General features: G+C 41.2%; 2 protein-coding genes across 2 annotated transcripts in view; both read right to left on the reverse strand.

Annotated features, from left to right (window-relative positions):
- Positions 1–515: 515 nt before the first annotated feature.
- On the reverse strand, positions 516–8953 carry LOC119423631 (PI-PLC X domain-containing protein 1-like). Its single transcript, XM_037691036.1, has 6 exons — positions 8866–8953; positions 6799–6923; positions 6570–6701; positions 5013–5180; positions 4719–4902; positions 516–785 (listed from the first exon to the last, which is right to left on the reverse strand). The coding sequence occupies exons 1-6, from the start codon at positions 8939–8941 to the stop codon at positions 544–546; spliced, it is 927 nt and encodes a 308-aa protein (XP_037546964.1). The 5' UTR covers positions 8942–8953; the 3' UTR covers positions 516–543.
- Positions 8954–10472: 1519 nt separating this feature from the next.
- Positions 10473–18935, reverse strand: part of pkd1b (polycystic kidney disease 1b) — a 44135-nt gene continuing 35672 nt past the window's right edge. The window contains 7 exon segments of the mRNA XM_037691604.1: positions 10473–11393; positions 11472–11583; positions 17611–17813; positions 17881–18015; positions 18114–18245; positions 18292–18474; positions 18550–18724. Of these exon segments, the coding sequence (XP_037547532.1) occupies positions 10473–11393; positions 11472–11583; positions 17611–17813; positions 17881–18015; positions 18114–18245; positions 18292–18474; positions 18550–18724 (1861 nt within the window).

Genomic DNA, 18935 nt, shown 5'->3' on the forward strand with positions numbered 1-18935 from the left:
TCACAGTGGACATGCATTTAGATCATGTCTCTCACAGTGGACATGCACCTAAGATGAAAATTTCAGATCCCTCCATGATTTCTAAGTGGGAGAACTTGCAAAGTCGCAGGGTGTTCAAATACTTATTTTCCTCACTGTAGCTCAACATCTGTTAAACTGACAGAGTTATAACCACTTTGGTGTTTCCTAAGATCAGTTGGCTGTGGCAGCCATCTTGAATCAAGTTGACTAAAAGTACATCCAAGCATTACATTTTGAGAATTTCATTAAAATCCATCCAGTGGTTCATGGAATATTTTGCTAACAGACACACAGTAGGCAAAACCGTTAGACCTCCCCTGAAATTAATGCTTGCGGAAATGTAGATTTTTATATATCTGTGATGTTTATGGAAGCAAAGCTATTATGCATAACTTCTATTTAAAGAAAATCATTAACAATAAGCACAAACAATCTTATTAGGACCCAGATATTTGCCGATGACGCCTTCGTGTGCACAAACGGCGACTCTTCACAATCAAACTAAAGCAGAGCGTCATATTTTCATTTCTTCTCGGCGTGTTTCAAGTTCAGCTTCACGATGGTTGCGACGAAGCCGTCTCTCGTCACCACGTCGGAGGCGACGATGTTCATGGGAGTTTTTTGGTGCTGCTGGTTGACCCACGGCAGCAGCTTCCACAGACCCCTTCGGATGACTTTAGGGAAGCTGTCGCACAGCCGGAGGACGTACTTCAGGATCCTGACATCATGAGGTAGGGTCGGATTCAAGCCACACACGAAGAAATCTGCAGATAACAACAACATTAACTAGATAGTTCCTGGAGACACTTTGACGAGGACCGCCACGTTGCGGCCATTTAAAATTTTCGATTTGACGGTACTAAGTGTTGGTTTGCTCTCAGCTACCTGCACACCAAAACTTCAGCTTAATACCTCTAAAAATGGCTGATTATAAGTGCTTTTCCTTTTAAGCTCAAGCTGCCATTTTGGATTTTTGGTTTGCACTCAGAGTTTATTAGGGATCGTTCTCAGCTACCAGTAGAGCAAATTACAGCTAAATAGCTCTAAAAACATCAGAGTTATATCCATTTGAAATTAGCTTCGGCAGCCATCTTGAATTTTTAGATCTGAATTCAGAATGTGTTGTGCATCGCTGTCCGCTACCACCACACCAAACTTTAACTCAGTAGCTTTTAAAATAGCTGATTTATCTTTTTTTTTTTTTTTTTTTTTTTTTTAACTAAGACAGCCATTTTGGATTATTCATTTGCATTAGAAATGTATAACAACTCGCTCTTGGCTACGACCGTACTAAAGTTCAGCTCAGTATCTCAAACAATGACCGAGTTATAGTCACATTTTGTGTTTGCTGAGGCAGCTGTGGCAGCCATCTTGAACCAAAATGGCTCCATAAGTTAATCAGTGTTTTGTTCAGGGACCTCTTCACTCTAGAGCTATGTTTACATGGACATAAGTAATCGGATTAAACGGCCATTTGGAATGAAAATGCATCATGTAAACGCCCCATTTGGATTATTCTTGGTTGATTCAGCTCGATCCAAAGGAATTTATAATCTGAATGAGAGGGGTGGTTTATGCCAATTCATAATCCGAATGGTGTGCATGTAAACACTTAATCTCTTCTTTTTTTTCCTATTGTGGAAAACTGACCTGACTGCACATATGCAACCTATGTCAACCTCTTGTATTTCCACCTGGCTAGATGCTAATATGTCAGGCCGTAAAACTGTTTGGTGAGCGACATCATTTCTACTAGAAACTTTGAAAGAGCTCAAAATGATCTGCATCGCCTGTCAGGGAGTGCAGTAACGTCTCCACCGTCATTAAAACCTGGTGCGAGTCCATTTTGGGTGCTCAGGTTTGTTTACGTTCAACCCGGAAGTAAACCGGAAGTAGAACTTCTTCTTCTGTGTTGTTTTAAGAGAGTTTACCACTCTGCACATGTCAGTGCTATTATTCAGAATAAAAGCCCGCTGCATGTAAACGCTCGTCATGAACAGATTGTGCCCATGTAAACAATACATTTGGATTATTTAATCTGAAAACATTTCAATCTGATCAAAGAATTTTGCGCATGTAAACGTAGCTTAGGTCACGTGACCTCCAATGACTGTGAAGACGCTACTGCACTCCCTGATTGAGCTACAGGTGATACAGATCATTTTGAGCTCTTTCAAAGTTTCTAGTAGAAATGTTGTCGCTCACCGACCAGTTTTGCTTCCCCGGCATATTAGCACGTAGCCAGGTGGAAATACGTGAGGTTGACAGGTCGCACATGCGCAGTCAGGTCAGATTTCCACGATCAGAATAAAATGATCAGATTAAGTGTTTACATGCACACCATTTGGATTATGAATTGGCATAAACCACCCCTCTCATTAGCTATGTTTACATGTGCACAATTTTTGACCGGATTGAAATGTTTTCAGATTAAATAATTCAAATGTATCGTTTTCATGGGCACAATCCGTTCATGACGAGCGTTTACATGCAGAGGGCTTTGTTCTGAACAGAAGTACTGACATGTGCAGAGTGGTAAACTCTCCTTAAAAAACATAGAAGAAGAAGTTCTACTTCCGGTTTACTTCTGGGATGAAGGTAAACAAAGCTGAACGTCCAAAATGGACCCGCGACAGGTTCTAATGACGGTGGAGACGTTACTGCACTCCCTGACTGAGCTACAGGTGATACAGATTATTTTGAGCTCTTTCAAAGTTTCTAGAAGAAATGTTGTGTCGCTCACCGACCAGTTTTACTTCCCCAACATGCTAATATTATTCGCATTAGCCAGACAGAAATTACATAGGTCGCACATGTGCAGTCATGTCAGTTTTTCACATTAGGAAAAAATTAAACAGTTTACATGTGCACCATTCGGTTTATGAATTGACGTAAACCACCCATTTTGTTCTGATTACAAATTCTTCCAGATTGTGCTGAATAAACAAAAAATAATTTGAATGGGATGTTTACATGACACATTTTTATTACGAATGGCCGTTTAAGCTGATTACTTATGCCCATGTAAACATATACTACACTGCCAAAAGTATTTGCTCACCTATCCAAATGATCAGAATCAGGTGTTCCAATCACTTCCATGGCCACAGGTGTATAAAATGAAGCACCTAGGCATGCAGACTGTTTTTACAAACATTTGTGAAAGAATGGGTCGCTCTCGGGAGCTCAGTGAATTCCAGCGTGGAACTGATAGGACGCCACCTGTGCAACAAATCCTTGCTCCTAAATATTCCTCAGTCAACTGTCAGCTGTATTATAAGAAACTGGAAGTGTTTGGGAACAACAGCAACTCAGCCACGAAGTGGTAGGCCACGTAAACTGACGGAGTGGGGTCAGCGGATGCTGAAGTGCATAGTGCGAAGAGGTCACCCACTTTCTGCAGAGTCAATCACTATAGACCTCCAAACTTCATGTGGCCTTCAGATTAGCTCAGGAACAGTGCACAGAGAGCTTCATGGAATGGGTCCATGGTCGAGCAGCTGCATCCGAGCCATGCATCACCAAGTGCAATGCAAAGTGTCAGATGCAGTGCTGTAAAGCACGCCGCCACTGGACTCTAGAGCAGTGGAGGCGCGTTCTCTGGAGTGACGAATCAGGTTTCTCCATCTGGCAATCTGACGGACGAGTCTGGGTTTGGCGGTTGCCAGGAGAACAGTACTAATCTGACTGCACTGTGCCAAGTGTAAAGTTTGGTGGAGGGGGATTAAGGTGTGGGGTTGTTCTTCAGGAGCTGGGCTTGGCCCCTTAGTTCCAGTGAAAGGAACTCTGACTGCTTCAGCATACCAAGACATTTTGGACAATTCCATGTCCCCAACTTTGTGGGAACAGTTTGGAGCTGGCCCCTTCCTCTTCCAACATGACTGTGCACCAGTGCACAAAGCAGTTCCATAAAGACATGGATGGAAGAGTCTGGTGTGGATGAAATTGACTGGCCTGCACAGAGTCCTGACCTCAGTTCGATAGAACACCTTTGGGATGAATTAGAGCGAAGACTGAGAGCCAGGCCTTCTCGTCCAACATCAGTATGTGACCTCACAAATGCTCTTCTGGAAGAATGGTCAAAAATTCCCATAAACACACTCCTAAACTTGTGGACAGCCTTCCCAGAAGAGTTGAAGCTGTTCTAGCTGCAAAGGGTGGACCAACGTCATATTGAACCCTATGGATTAGAAATGGGATGTCACTTAAGCTCATATGTGAGTCAAGGCAGGTGAGCAAATACTTTTGGCAATGTAGTATAGCTAGTTAGTGCTGTGAAGAGTTCTGTCAGTGTTTTTCAATGAGAAAAATGGCGTCTTTGTTTGTAAATTACATCACCGTGGTAACTCAAAACGCCAATAAACGTAATAGCACACATGACAGTGCTGAGCCGGTCATTTTGATATAACATTTGGGGGACATGTTGCAGTTTGGGCCGCATTAAAGTTGATAAGATGCTTTTCAGGTGGATAATAATGGGCAAAGGCAGTCCCCAACAATAAAATGCCATCATTTCAAAGCACACATAACTTTGCTCCATTTTACCATTTTCTTGGCTGACAGTAAATGCAACACTGTGAGATTTTGTAAGAAGAGATAGCACTCGGAGAATGTGTTGATGGTGACTCTCAGCTACAACCACACCAAGTTCTACCTCCAGAAGGTAAGAAGAAGCTTCATGGACTGAGAATGCTTACAGTCGGAGGGTCTTTTCTTCTCCAAAGCATCTTGGAGTTTGGATTTTATTTTTGCACGGTCCATAGTGTTGCCATAGAAATATGTTATACTCTGCCACAGGGCATGCCGTTGATGTTCTGAATGATCGTATGAAACAATTACGTTTTTGCCTTTTTCCCAGCAGCTCTTCAGGGTGGGGTTGGTCTGTAAGGACGCACAGGAAGAATCTCTTTTGAACGTTATTTAATGTTGAAAAAATCCATGTAACTTTCATCAGGTTATATTATTAATAAAAACATTTTAAAAGACCTTACCATTGAGAGCAAAAGTCTTGTTCCAAACAAGTCCTTGATAAATTGGATGAGGTGGTTGTGGAGATTTGCTTCATTTGTTTTGTCAAAGCCGTAGAAGTGGGATAAAGATAAGATGATGACTTCTTTCGGGTGCTTCTCTGCCCACACATTTATTCTCTTCAGACCAGTCTGATCACAAAAGTAATAAAAATATAATATAATTAAATACAACTACAGAAGCTTCTATGCGTTATTGATTTTTAATTCAAATCAATTCAGTTTATTTCTGTAGATCCAAGTCCCAACAGAAGTCATCTCAGGAAACTGTACAAAAACATTCACATACTTTATAGAAGTAAATTAGTAAAAGGTCTTTATCTAAGGAGGAAGTAGATTGTGTTGACTCTTCCCTTCATCACAGTCTCCCATCCTGAGCAAGCACAAAGGAGACAGTGGAAAGGAAAAACTCCCTTTTAACAGGAAGAAACCTCCATCAGGACCAGGCTCAGGACAAGTGGCATCTGCTTCAGTTGGTTGGGTTTGAGAGGAGAAGTAGAAACCGAGAAACACAGAATGACAGGTCCAGATGTATTTTCTATAGGAGGAAAGATAAAAACATGTTAGGATAGTAATAATTACAAATACAAACAGGTAGAGTAGAGTAAGTAAAGACAGCAGCAGAGAGAGGAAATGTGGTCAGTTTGTCTAAGCCTATAACAGCATAACTAAGGGATAGCTCAGGAAACCAAGCCACCCCTAACTATAGGATTTATCAAAAAGGAAAGACTTAAAACTGGACAATGTGTCAGCCTCACAGACAGAAACTGGAAGTTGGTTCCACAAGAGAGGAGCCTGAAAACTGAAAGCTCTGCCTCTCATTCTGCTTTTGGTGACTCTAGGAACCACAAGTAAACCTGCAGACTGAGAGCGAAATGTTCTGTTAGGAAAGTATGGAATGATAATATCTGTAATATAAGCTGGAGCTAGGTTGTTGAGAGCTTTGTGTGTTATTTTACTAATTTGAAAATTAAAGACCAAGTTTTGTTTGATGTTGCCCACCACGATTTATGCCAGACTCTTAAACTGAAGTTGAGAAATGACGGAGCTAAAGTTTCTTCAGTTCAACTTTAAATTTTACACTAAATCGTGAAAATATGATTGGAGTGACTCAGCTACTACGTCAAACTCGAGCTCATTTTGTGTAAAACTGACTGAGGTACAGCCATTTATGTGCTACCTGATGTTGATTGGCTACGGCAGCCATCTTGAATTGGGTTGACTCCTAATGTTAAAGAGTTCTAGATGTAGATCCAGTTATCTTCTGAAGGGTTCAATAACATCTATCCAGGGGCTCAGAAGATACTTTGATAACAGACAAACAGAAGAAGTTCCAACTGGCAATGCCAACATTTATATACGCAAGCCTTGTGTAATGTGTAGTGCTTCAAATATTTGTCAGTTATAGGCATTTTTGTGTTGGCTGGGGTCCATTATCCACATAGAATGCCTCTAAATGGGTTAATATTTATTGATTAGTTTCCTGTCTGAGTTTGCTGCTGTGGGTTCAGGTATCCTCACCTCCACATCGGTCCGAGTGTACAGTCCATGGTGGAAGTAAAGTCTGGTGGGGTTAGTGTCGTCGGGTTTGCGAGCAATCCTCAGATCGAAGTAGCGAACCCCTGCGTTCAGTTGTTCTGTGATGGTCACCTCCTGTGATTAAAGCCAACACAAGTTCAGTCCCCCTCCCCTCTTTCACCATTTAAACACTTAAAGTGACTGCACCGTCCCCCCTCCACCCACCCCCCACCTGAGTGGCTGCCCACCGGCGGAGTATTCTACGCAAACAACAGATCTTGCTGTATCTTGTGAGCCTTGCTGGCTCTATGATTTTGGAGTTGATGTCTAGGTCGTAGCTCATTGCATCATGGCTTCCTAGGAAGAACAGAAACACACAGGTGATAATTAATGCAGAGAAAAACACATCTTTCAAACTAAAGTTGGGCCAAGACCACAACGCCTTGCACAAAAAGATTAAGTTTTTTTTGTTCAAGACTGAAGAATCTGAAGGAACTGCACATGACGAATTTAGAAAATGTGACGTTGTCTAATTTAGTGGAGCGGTGGTGCAGAGACAAGGTGGGCCTGTGATCGGAAGGTTGCCGGTTCAACTCCCCCAACTGAAATCAAAATGTGGGTGAGGAAGATGAAACATCCACACCTGCCTCCACCCTCATTTGGCCCTCAACCCCCACCATCTGCTCCCTCCAGGCGCCCTAGACAGCAGCTCTCTGCTCCACTCGGTGTCTGTGGTTGTCAGGAAGGTAAAAACAACATAAAACGTAAAAACCCCCAAGTCTTTGTGCGAGTTAGTTCAACGTGGCGACCCCTGAAGAGGGGAGCAGCCGAAAAAAAGAACGCGTCTGATCTCAAATGTATTTTTAAACATTTTATGTGATCATCTCTCCGGATGTTCAGACCTTTTGGTTCCGCAGCCTCAGTGGTTCATGAAGCAGTCAGGAGTGACAGCAATGTGCCATTTTTTAAAACTTCTTTGAGACGAGCAGTTTTTTCCAAGATTTTTAATTTAATTTTGACTGGCATCAGCTTTAAATCATCAAAGCATATTTTTAAGAGAGACTAATTTTGCAGGTCATAACCATCTCCTTTCTTTCTTTCTGTTATGTGATGTTGTTTGTTTCATAGTTTAGCTTATGGTCAGTGTTGAATTCTTCTTTTTATGGCCATTATTTAACAAAAGCTTCATCCTGAGATGAGCATGAAAAGTTAGACTAGTCTATGTTACAGTCATGAGAACAAGAAAGTCCACCGTTTTGTACTTTATGATTAAATTATGTATTTGAATAAAGTATTTTATAATTTGGTCTTTACCAAGGGTTTAACCTCAGGTTTGCAGAAACTGATCATCCTCAGTGTGATCATATCTAAAAACAAGAGTTATGTCAGCTTGCTGCTCTGAAGCATACAGGTATGTTTTAACCCAATGCCAAGATGGAAAGGTATCAGTAATGACCTTGGAAAAGCCACTGTTTCTGCCTATCAATCTGGGAAGGGTTAAAGGTCGTTAACTTAACTTGGAGTCCATTATCTACTAAAATAATGGTTACTATTTCCATGAGTGAGTGTTCCAGCAAATTCACCCCAAAGTCAGACTGTGCAATGACCCCAGAAATGTTTAAGCCTTTTAAGAGCCCAGACCCTGTAAACTTCAGCGAGCGTGTCAAAAGTTAAAGTTCATAACTGGACATTTAGAAAAATGATAAACGTGTGGCTTTTGGAAAGGTTGCCCGAAGAAAGTTAATAATTATAATTAGCACCATTTATGGATTAAATGTGTCTTGAATTATTAATTAAATGATTATTGAATGGTTAAATGTGTCATTATTCACTATTTCCTAATAGTTATTGAGCATTTGTGATTATTTAATGACAAAACAAGAAGTTAAAATTTGTGTCTGGTAAAGATTTCACTGAAATTTAAACAAAATATTAGGCATGACTTTCTACTATAAATAAAATGAGATGGAAATATATATTGTACTACCTTTTTGGTTTTTGAGTAAATTAAAATACATACAGTATATCCTGATGCAGCTCAATAATCCAGGTAGATAAATTTAACAAGTTCAGTCAGGTCCTCTGGACAGATTCTTCATTTGTTATTTGTACTGATTTGGTAAAGAAGAATCCATCCAGAGGACCTGACTCTTGTTAGAGAAAAGAAATATATTTTCACAATTCTGAAAACAAAATTATTATTTTTTTCTACACTGTAAAAGAAAGATATGTTGTGGATAAATACAAACCCCCACCTGAGAGACAGACTGCAGTGGTTATCCTGTTGATGGTTTCTTACCTGGTATGGCCAGTTGATAGAGAGGAATGGTATGAAGTTCAACCGGCAGCTGAGACATCCAGTCATAGCTGCTCATAGCTTTTATCTTTCCTTTTCTTTTTGTCTGCTGACATTTTAAAACTCTTATAAACACAAGGATATGAAGCCTCAATAAAGTGATCTAAATGAAAAAAGTTCTATAAATTAAGGTCAACAGTTTAGAGGAAACTCACCGACCCTGCCAAGGTGCTCCAACCCTCTGCCTGAATTATTTCAATTTAAATATGCAGTGCAGTACTGGACCACAACACAAAGTGATTTCCTGATTTTTGTGGGAGGAGAAACGGCACGATACGCTGAGGCCAACAACCTGCTTGTTATTCAGGTTTGTTTTGTCTGACTCCAATGAAACTTCCTCGTACCAAGTGACCAACATGCAGGAAACAACTCTCACCTTTCAGACAATGGAAATCATCTCCACATAGAGTAATCACTATTATTTTTATTTTATGAAAACCTTGAAGTACAATGACATCTTACAAGACAAAGAAGTTCATTGATTCCTAATTATGTACAGTAAAAGAGGGGTACATTTTGAGTTAACTGCAGGAAGAGGTGCAATTGGATAATTATTTCATATCCCAGTTTCTAAACTTGGGTTAGACAATGTAAACCCTGCTCCTGTAGATTAACAGAATGTGTTTCATAAAGGGAATCACCTCAACGTGACTGACAACAGAAACTTTAATAACAAGTGGCGTTGACAGGCCTGTTGAGGCATGTTCATGGCTCCGCCCCCTCAGTTAGTGAACAGAACAAAATAAAAGAACCAAATAAACACAGGATAAATCAGGTTTGTAAAGTTCCCCAAAACATGCATTGAGTTAGAATTACACATTAATATGCATACCCTACGTCATTTACTAAATCTAATTAAAAGATGCGAGGGTTTGTCACATGGGTGCCATGACACATGTTGATTCTTATACCATCAATGTTTTATGGCACAAACAAAATACATTCACAAACAGTATATTACTTTGGTGGAAAACTTCTCGACTAATTTGTCACTTCATTGTTCACCTGTAGGTTCCTACATCTACAGTACTACTATAAAGCACAGAAATATGTCCATTTTATTAAAAGATACCAGTGGCTGTATGCAGCCTAAGTAACTTTTTATCAATAGAAGCATTAAAACACAGATTTGAATTTCCATCCTTATCAGGTTATTGTAATAACTTCTGTTCACTTCTGTACCCTGACCTAGACTCCAAGCCTAATCAAACCATTACATGCCTAATCCTAAAGCATTGGACCACATAAGAACAAGAAAAGGTTCTAAAAGATAACAAAATCCAAGTACACATAGTTTATGTCTGTATCTTTTTTTGAGAACCCCAGAAGACGAAGTATATATTCAATAAATAAACTAATCCACATGTGTTAATCAGACCTGTAACTGTCACTCCACCAGGTAGAAAACTTAATCACTACAATGGAAAAATGTTGCATCATGAAATTTACAGCTTTGCCGAAAAAAAAAATCTACAGTCCAGTTGTTTGCCAAATTGTAGCCAATAATGAAAACCAGTAAAAGCAGTGACTCTAATTCAAAACAAATTCCTTTATTGGTTGAGATATTGAGTTTCTTCTAGCGTGAAAACAGGATCTTCTTCAGTTTCTAGTTCCTCAAAGATCCAAGCCTTTCTCTTCAGTGGAAGCCCTTTCCAGATATACCCTTGTTCCTGGGCTTCACCTCCGGGTCTGACATTTGTGAATGCTAAATTTTCTCTACCGTTTGGTGGCACTCCTAAGGACTGGGAGGCCCTCTGAGCAGCATCAGCTGAATGAGAGCTCCCAGAATGCCATGCTCTCCTTCTGGGAAACTGGATGGTGGAATCTGATACAGTACAGTAACTTGCTGCAGGTATGGGTATAGTAACACCTAAAGAACTTGTGCAGCTGGACTGCTCAGGCCGAAATGGTACAGATTCACATTCAGAGTAGGAATTACGTGCACGGGGAAAACTGCACAATGAAGCAGCAGTGGAAGAAGTGGGATAGAAGGACGGACATGAAAGTCGTGCTTTTGGATAAAAAAGACCAATCTTTCTGCATCTAACTTCTCCCGTTGCTCTTTCTTCTCCTGCTTCTTTTGGCTTTTCAAATGCTCCAAGTTTTGTTTCTTTTTTCTCGCTGTCACTTGTTTTATTTTTTCTCCTGTCTTGAGCTTCCTCTAGCTGAATTTCCAGATTATAAATTTCTTCCGTTAACTGGTTGACTCGATCAAAACGAGATAGCAGGGTAGTGACAATAGGTTCCAGGCTGTCCAGGAAGGGCTGAGCTTCTATCTTTGACTTGGAAAGTGGCAATTCCTCAGACCTTATGGAGAGGACCGAGGACAGCAGATGGGGGGATGAAACTGAGGGTGATGAAGATGGAGAGCGAGAGGATAGAAGGATAGAGGAAACACTAGAGAAACAAGACTCCTGTGAAGATCTAGAAGAAGGGACGTCCATGCCTTCAAACTTCACCCTGTGCCTGAACTAAACAGAGAAAAGAATTAGCAGGGTTAGCAACTCCCTGTCATGACTCTTGTTCAGAAAACGACTACACGGTTCTACCTGTTTGGCCTTAGTGAGTCCCATCCACAGCTTGAGTCTCTTGATGAAAAACTCCACCATTTCATAGTCCTGGGGGTCCATGGTCAGACGAAACAGCTCAGCCTGCTTTACCCTTTAGGACACAATAAGTTACAAACTCTCATGGCACTCTGAAAAATAAAACATGTCTAGTATTTAAACATTTAGCACAAGTTTTTCTTTAGAAGACAAACAATTTCCTGTGGGATCAATAAAGTTCTATCTTATTGTATCTTATACATAAATTGGTACAAGAGCTTTAACCCCATAAGGATGATGCTAACAGTCAATAATGAGTGTTAGCCCCCACCTTTCATGGGCAGCGGGTAATTTTGCCTTTGCCTATTTCTGTCAGAAACGTATTTTGAAGCAGTGTATGAATTGTAATGAAATATGTGTATACAACTGATTAACCTTTTTAGTCAATCCCATTCAAGATGAATGCCAAAGATAATCTTAGCAAATACTGAAATAGTTAAAACTTTGCCAAATATCTAAGCAGGGATGCCCAATATGTCGCTCGTGGTCAACCAGTCGATCCTGATCAACCGGTTGATCGATCACAAAAATAATATGAGTAGATCGCAAGGCATTCAAAAAATAGATGTCAGCCTATAATCCATTCTCACTATGAATTTGATTGACATACAGGGCAGCCAATCAGAGACCTGACATTTTCTGACATATGGGTCACCACGCATGTGTATACAACAGCGCAAAAAAACTAGCAAGCTCCCAAGTTGCCTAGTTAGCCTCCAGTTTAGCATTTCTAACTGATCTGACCAACATGTTGAATGACTTCAATGTAGAGCTGCAAGGAAACAACAAAACTGTGACTGATATGAAAGAGACCATCTTATCACAAGCAGAACTGGTTTGTTCCACTTTGGAGTAAGCTGTTGGGGGAATAATTAGTTTTGTTGTGTGTTTCCTTGACTGATGAAGCCTTCCGGATCGAAGGCGAAATGTTCCAGCACAAAAAAAGAAACTGTCCAGACGACCTGACTGAAAAATGTTGTATTTTATACCTGGATTATTGAGCATGAACTTTGTTGTGATTGATATGATCAGCTCAGTGCAACACGAAGCTGCGGTGCCGTGATTTGGCAAACGTCAAGAACTTCATGTCAGAGCTGGAGACACAAGGGAAGTCGTGTGTGCAACGTGACGGTGCACGTTACACAGAGCAGAATGAGAACTGTCTGTCAGAGTTTGACAAACACTTTCAAGACTTCCAACAATGTTCAGTCAGGTCACCTGGATGATTTCTGCTCTTTTTTTTTTTTTTTTGCTGAAACATTTCGTCCTTCATCCGAAAGACTTCTTCACTCGGAGAAGTCACAAACAAACTGGAGTTCCACAAATACCACACTCTCATAGTGGGGGAAAAATCAGTTTGCTGGTGATAAGATGATCATGAACTGTTGGTACTTTCAAGACATGTTTTACTGAAGCCAATCACTACATTCATGTGCTACTCTTTTCGGGAAGATGCTGAGGTTGCTTCACCGGCATCAAAGACTGAAACACTGTTTCAAGTAAACTTTTCTGGAGTGGAGGATGAGATTTTCACACTACAAGCTGACATTCAGCTCAAGGCCAGGGCTCATGGACAGTTCTGAAATTTACTCACAGAGGAAAAGTACCCCAACATGAGGAACTATGTTGCCTCCTGACTGCATTATTTGGCTCCTCTTATTTATGTGAGTCAGTCTTTTCCCACATGAAGATCATTAAGTCCAAATAGCATTTCACCATAACTGATGATCATTTGGAAGTGTGCTTGAGGCTGACTATCAGCAGCTACTGTCCAGACTATGCATCCCTGGCTGAGTCCCTTCAGTACAAGTTATCAGTGTCAGGTCATGACAAAAAATGTACAGAATTGTAATGCACAATGTAGCTTCATGCAGTTTTACAAGGTACGTCAACATATATTGTACAAATAAAGAATACTTAATATATCCTGATGCATGCTCAATAATCCAGGTAGAAAAATTTAAAAAAAGTTAAGTCTGGTCCTCTGGATGGGTTTAAAAAACAAAAAATTGTGGATATGTTTTGTCTTTCATCCAAAAGACTTCTTCAGTCTGAGGAGCTGTGTTCAGCTCAGTCTTATACATAGCACCCTCTCATCTCAGTCTCATCTCTGGTTGATCCACTATGAGAGGGTGCTATGTATAAGACTGAGTTGAATAATGACCAAACGGTCAAAGCAGATGACCGCTTGTCCTGAGCCTGGTTCTACTGGAGGTTTGATCTGTTGCCATTGTGCTCACTCAGGATGGGAGACTGCAACGAATGTTCAGTGTGTCTGCCGGTTTCCTTAGATAGAGAACTTTACTAATTGTTTTTTCTATGTATGTGAATGTTCCTGTAAAGTGCCCTGAGACAACTTTGTTGTGATTTGGTGCTATATAAATAAACTGAATTGAATTAAATTGAATACAGCTCCTCAGACTGAAGAAACCTTTTGGATGAAAGATGAAATGGTTCTACAATTTTTTGAACCTGTTCAGAAGACCAAACTTTACTTTTTTAGAATACTTATTATGTTTATAAATTAGTATATGTTTTGTATTTTTATAGTAGGTAGATCACTTTGACTTGGTCATTTTAAAAGTAGCTTATATCCACTGCTCACAAAATTAAAGGGAACACTAACATACCACATCCTAGACCTCATTTAATTAAATATTCTCATTGACAAAACTTTATTATTAGCACAGTGGAATTGATTGAGAAGAAAATAACACAAAAATTATCAATGTAAATCAAAATGTTTACACCATGGAGATCTGGATTTGGATTCATACTCAATATGAAAGTGGAAAATAACATGACAGGCTGATTCAGTGTCAGTGAATATTCCTGAAGACAAGTCTAAATGAGGCTCAGTAGTGTGTGTGTGGCCTCCACATGCCTGTATAGCCTCCCAACAATGCCTGGGCATGCTCCTGATGAGACGGCGGATGTTCTACTGAGGGATCTCTTCCCAGACCTGGATTAAAGCATCAGTTAGCTCCTGAACAGTCTGTGGTGCAATGTGGCCTTGGTGGATTGACCGAAACATGATGTCACAGAAGTGCTCAATTGGATTCAGGTCTGGGGAACGGGCAGGCCAGTCCATAACTAGGGGTTGAACGAGTATATAATTTTTAAACTCGACATTAACATAATAAAACCCGAGTAGAACTCGAGTATTTGATGACGTCATAGATCTCAAGATACAAAAATAAATAAATAAATAAAAACCCCAAAAAAGTTAATTATTTACAAAAAAAAGACCAACAAAGCATTGGGAGCGTATATTATACTCCTGCCATTTATCATACAGCAAATAAGTCACAGGAAAAACTAAACTATTAGTTATCCTGATGCATGCTCAATAATCCAGGTAGAAAAATCTAAAAAAGTTAAATCTGGTCCTCTGGACATTCAAAAAAAAAAAAAAAACAAAGCAAATCAACAAAAAAATGTAGAAACGTTTCGTCTCTCATCCGAGAGACTTCCTCAGTCTGAGGAGCTGTATTCAGCTCAGTCTCTTAAATAGCACCGTCTCAGGGTGGATCAACCAGTTTTGCTGCTGACAACCAAAACCAGCTGATCACATGCTCAAGAAGGACCATCAGCCTAACAATGGATCATTAGCACACTGATGGCTGTTTACTATTCACAGAGGGTTGAGTGATACTAGCAATCACAGCATTGTAAGAGGGGGACAGTTGAACCCGGAGGCCTCCACCCCTGTTTAATGATGGACGATTTCTTTTCACAAAGATGGCCTCCTTTACTCCTCTCTCAAACCATCGTTCCTCTCTGTCCAGGATGTGAACATCTTCATCCCTGAAAGAGTGACCTCTGACCTGGAGATGAGTGTAGACCGCAGAGTCCTGGCCTGATGATGTTGATCTTCTGTGCTGGGCCATCCTTTTGGCCAGTGGCTGTTTAGTTTCCCCGATGTAAGACTGATCACAGCCCTCCTGACACTGAACAGCATACACAACATTGCTCTGTTTGTGCCGGGGGACTGGATCTTTGGGATGAACCAGTCTTTGCCGTAATGTATTTTGGGGTTTAAAAGCCACTGGGACGTTATGTTTAGAAAATAAACGTCTCAGTTTCTCTGATACTCCCTCAACATATGGAATGACCACTGGTCTGGGTCTGGGTTCCTCCTTTTCACCTGTTGGCTGACTGGAGTCCTGTTTGGGTTTCTTCTCTGCTTTCAGGAAGGCCCAGTTAGGATATCCACATTGTTCTAGAGCCTGTCTTGTGTGGGATTTCTCCTTCTGCCTGGCTCCTGAGCTAGTGGGGATGCTGTCTGCTCTGTGGTACAGAGTCCTGATGACTCCTAACTTGTGCTCCAAAGGGTGATGGGAGTCAAACTGCAAATACTGGTCTGTGTGGGTGGGTTTGCGGTACACCTCAGTTTGCAAATGTCCTCTATCAGAGACTGAGACCTCACAGTCCAAGAAAGCCAGAGGACCAGATTTAACTTTTTTAGATAAACTATTAGTTATTATTATTAAACTGCAAACGTGAAGAAACACGCAGCACATCAAAAATGAAACTTATCAGTGGGGGGGTCGACCACCCCGCACCACCACCCGCTGTGGTGTGATTAAGTTTAGCTTTAGAGATTAATATATTTATAGATTTTTTTTAAATAGGTTTAGAGATTAATATTTTTTGCTTTTTGTTTGTGAAACAAGGTCAGAGGAAGCTGTTTCTGGTTCGGTGGATTGGACCCGGTGTTACACCATACTCTGTGACCTGCAACAGTGCAACACCGCCCCCTACGTTCATACGGTGGTCACATAATATGACGTCACTACGGCTACTCGATGTTACATTTTTAACCTCGATAGAGGTCCTAGCAATCGATGTGTAGATTACTCGAGTACTCTGTTAATGCCCTATCCATAACTGTCATAAGGTACCGGGATGAGATCCTCAGACCCATTGTGAGACCATATGCTGGTGCAGTAGGCCCTGGGTTCCTTCTTATGCATGACAATGCTAGGCCTCATGTGGCTGAAGTGTGTCAGTAGTTCCTGCATGATGAGGGCATTAAAGTCAGGACACCTCTGGCTAGCACATGGAGGGCTGTGCAGCCATCCAAAGAAATGCCTCCCCACACCATGAATAACCCACCACCAAAGCGGTCATGCTGGAGGATGTTGCAGGCAGCATAACTTTCTCCACGGTGTCTCCAGACTGTTACGTCTGTCAAATGTGCTCAGTGTGAACCTGCTTTCATTAATGAAAGAGCACAGGGAGCCAATATTGGTGTGCCTTAGCAAACGCCAATTGTCCAGCACTGTGTTTGGCTGTAAGCACAGGCCCTATATGTGGACGTTGGGCCCTCATACCACCCTCATGGAGTCTGTTTCTGACAGTTTGAGTGGAAACATGCACATTAGTGGCCTGCTGGAGGTCATTTTGTAGAGCCCTGGCAGTAGACCTCCTGTTCCTCCTTGCACAAAGGACAAGGTAGCGGGCCTGCTGCTGGGTTGTAGCCCTCCTATGGCCCCCTCCATGTCTCCTGGTGTACTGGCCTGTCTCCTGGTACCTATCCCATGCTCTGGACACTGTGCTGAGAGACACAGCAAATCTTCTTGCCACCGCTTGCATTGATGTTCCATCTTGGATTAGCTGCACTACTTGAGCAACTTCAGTGGGCTGTAAAAAAATGCCTTATGATGCCAATACATGACAGCACTGACAAAATGACTAAAAGTTCAACCAGAAAGGACGCGAACAGAGAAATGACCTATGGTCACCACTTGCAGAATCACTCTTTTATAGGGGTTGTCTTGCTGATTGCCTCTCATTCCACCTGTTGTGTTTTCCATTTGCACAGCAGCAGGTGAAACTGATTCACAATAAGTGTTACTACATAACTGGTGACATTGATTCCACAAAGGTGTGACTGATTTGGAGTTGCACTGTTTTGTTTAGGTGTTCCCTTTATTTTTTTGAGCAGTGTATTTACATGCTGAAAAAGTGTGGGAACCCCTGAAAATTGGTTTGTACCACTACCAGACAAAACATCTTAATAAAGGAACCACCTAAGAAAGGTTTTCTGTCATTAAAAAATGAATATTATATACTGTACCTATATGTAGAGATGAGAACTGCTCCACAGAGTCTAGCAAGGAGCCAAAAGCTGCTGCCAAACACAAGTAGCCCATAGAGAGGTCCCAGGACTGGGTGGAGCTTGCAGAGCTTTTGGAGCACCCTCTGGTTGCAAAATATTGATATCACTGAGACTCTGCTTTGCTTCATTGTCAGGAAACCTTCCACTGACTGGGAAAAAAGCTGAACCAAGAACAAAGCCACGTCAAACACCGGAATATGTCTTTTAGCGGAGAATTTCATCTTGTACCATGTTTCCAAGGTGAGTGCAGATCAGGAGGAGGAGCAGCATCAGGACAGCGATGGCCCCCAGTTCCCTCCGGGCTCTCTGCAAAACTCTGCCTATCATCACCCACCTCCGCACAAACCTTAAGGGTCCCAGAAGCTGGAGTACATAAGAGCAGAGATTAGCAGGCATTCAATTAAGTGTGTAATCTGTGAATCTGTGTCGTTGCATAACGATGAATTAGAGCTCATAGTTACTTTTAGAACAAGCAGAAAGAGCAAGATGGCAGCACACTCAGAGGACCTTTCTGCCAGAAGGGCAGCTTCATGGAAGTTGATGACGTTTTCCTGCTTGGACTGTATCTGAAAGGTACATGACATGAAATGACGCTACAGAAGTAAAAGATATTGGACCCCATAGATGTTTTTATGTTACCTCATAAACGCACACAGCAGCAAGAGACAGGAAGCGGAGCTGCAGGACAGCCGTTGCACAAAACAAAAAGCCCAAGAGCAGCTGGAACCAGTGGTTGCACTGACAGATATACTGAGCATGCTCAGTAAAGACAGCCCACAACTCCCCGATCATGATCAAGAGAGCAGAGATGAAGAGAAAAATCTGTAGAACAATTCAAAAATTGAGCTGCTGTATAGTTGAATCTGTAATGACAGAAGAATGTTCTTTATGTGTTACCGTAAGAGCCACATGGAGATCCAGTCCTGAGAAGGATGAGGGGATGAGGAGTGGACGGATGGAAAGGAAGGAGGAGACGCCTTGTGTCTGAGTCGGCTCTAGTCGTATGGACACACACATGAACAAACCAGATGCTCTGTGTTGCTGTGTAAAGTCTATAGAAAGAGATTTATACCTGGAATTAAACAGGAAAACACACAGATTTGGTCAAATATTGAAAATAAAGTTAAGAGCAATATCATACAATGTCACAAGGTGCCTGTTTAAATTGCATTGTAAATAACTCTCAGCTACTACCACACTGAGTTTTATATCAATAGCTGACCGAGTTTCGGCCCTTGTTGGGTTTTTAATGTCAGTTGGCTGTAGCAGACATTTTGAATCAG

Source organism: Nematolebias whitei, chromosome 17 (assembly GCF_014905685.2).
Source record: "Nematolebias whitei isolate Nwh7 chromosome 17, NemWhi1, whole genome shotgun sequence".
NCBI lineage: Eukaryota > Metazoa > Chordata > Actinopteri > Cyprinodontiformes > Rivulidae > Nematolebias > Nematolebias whitei.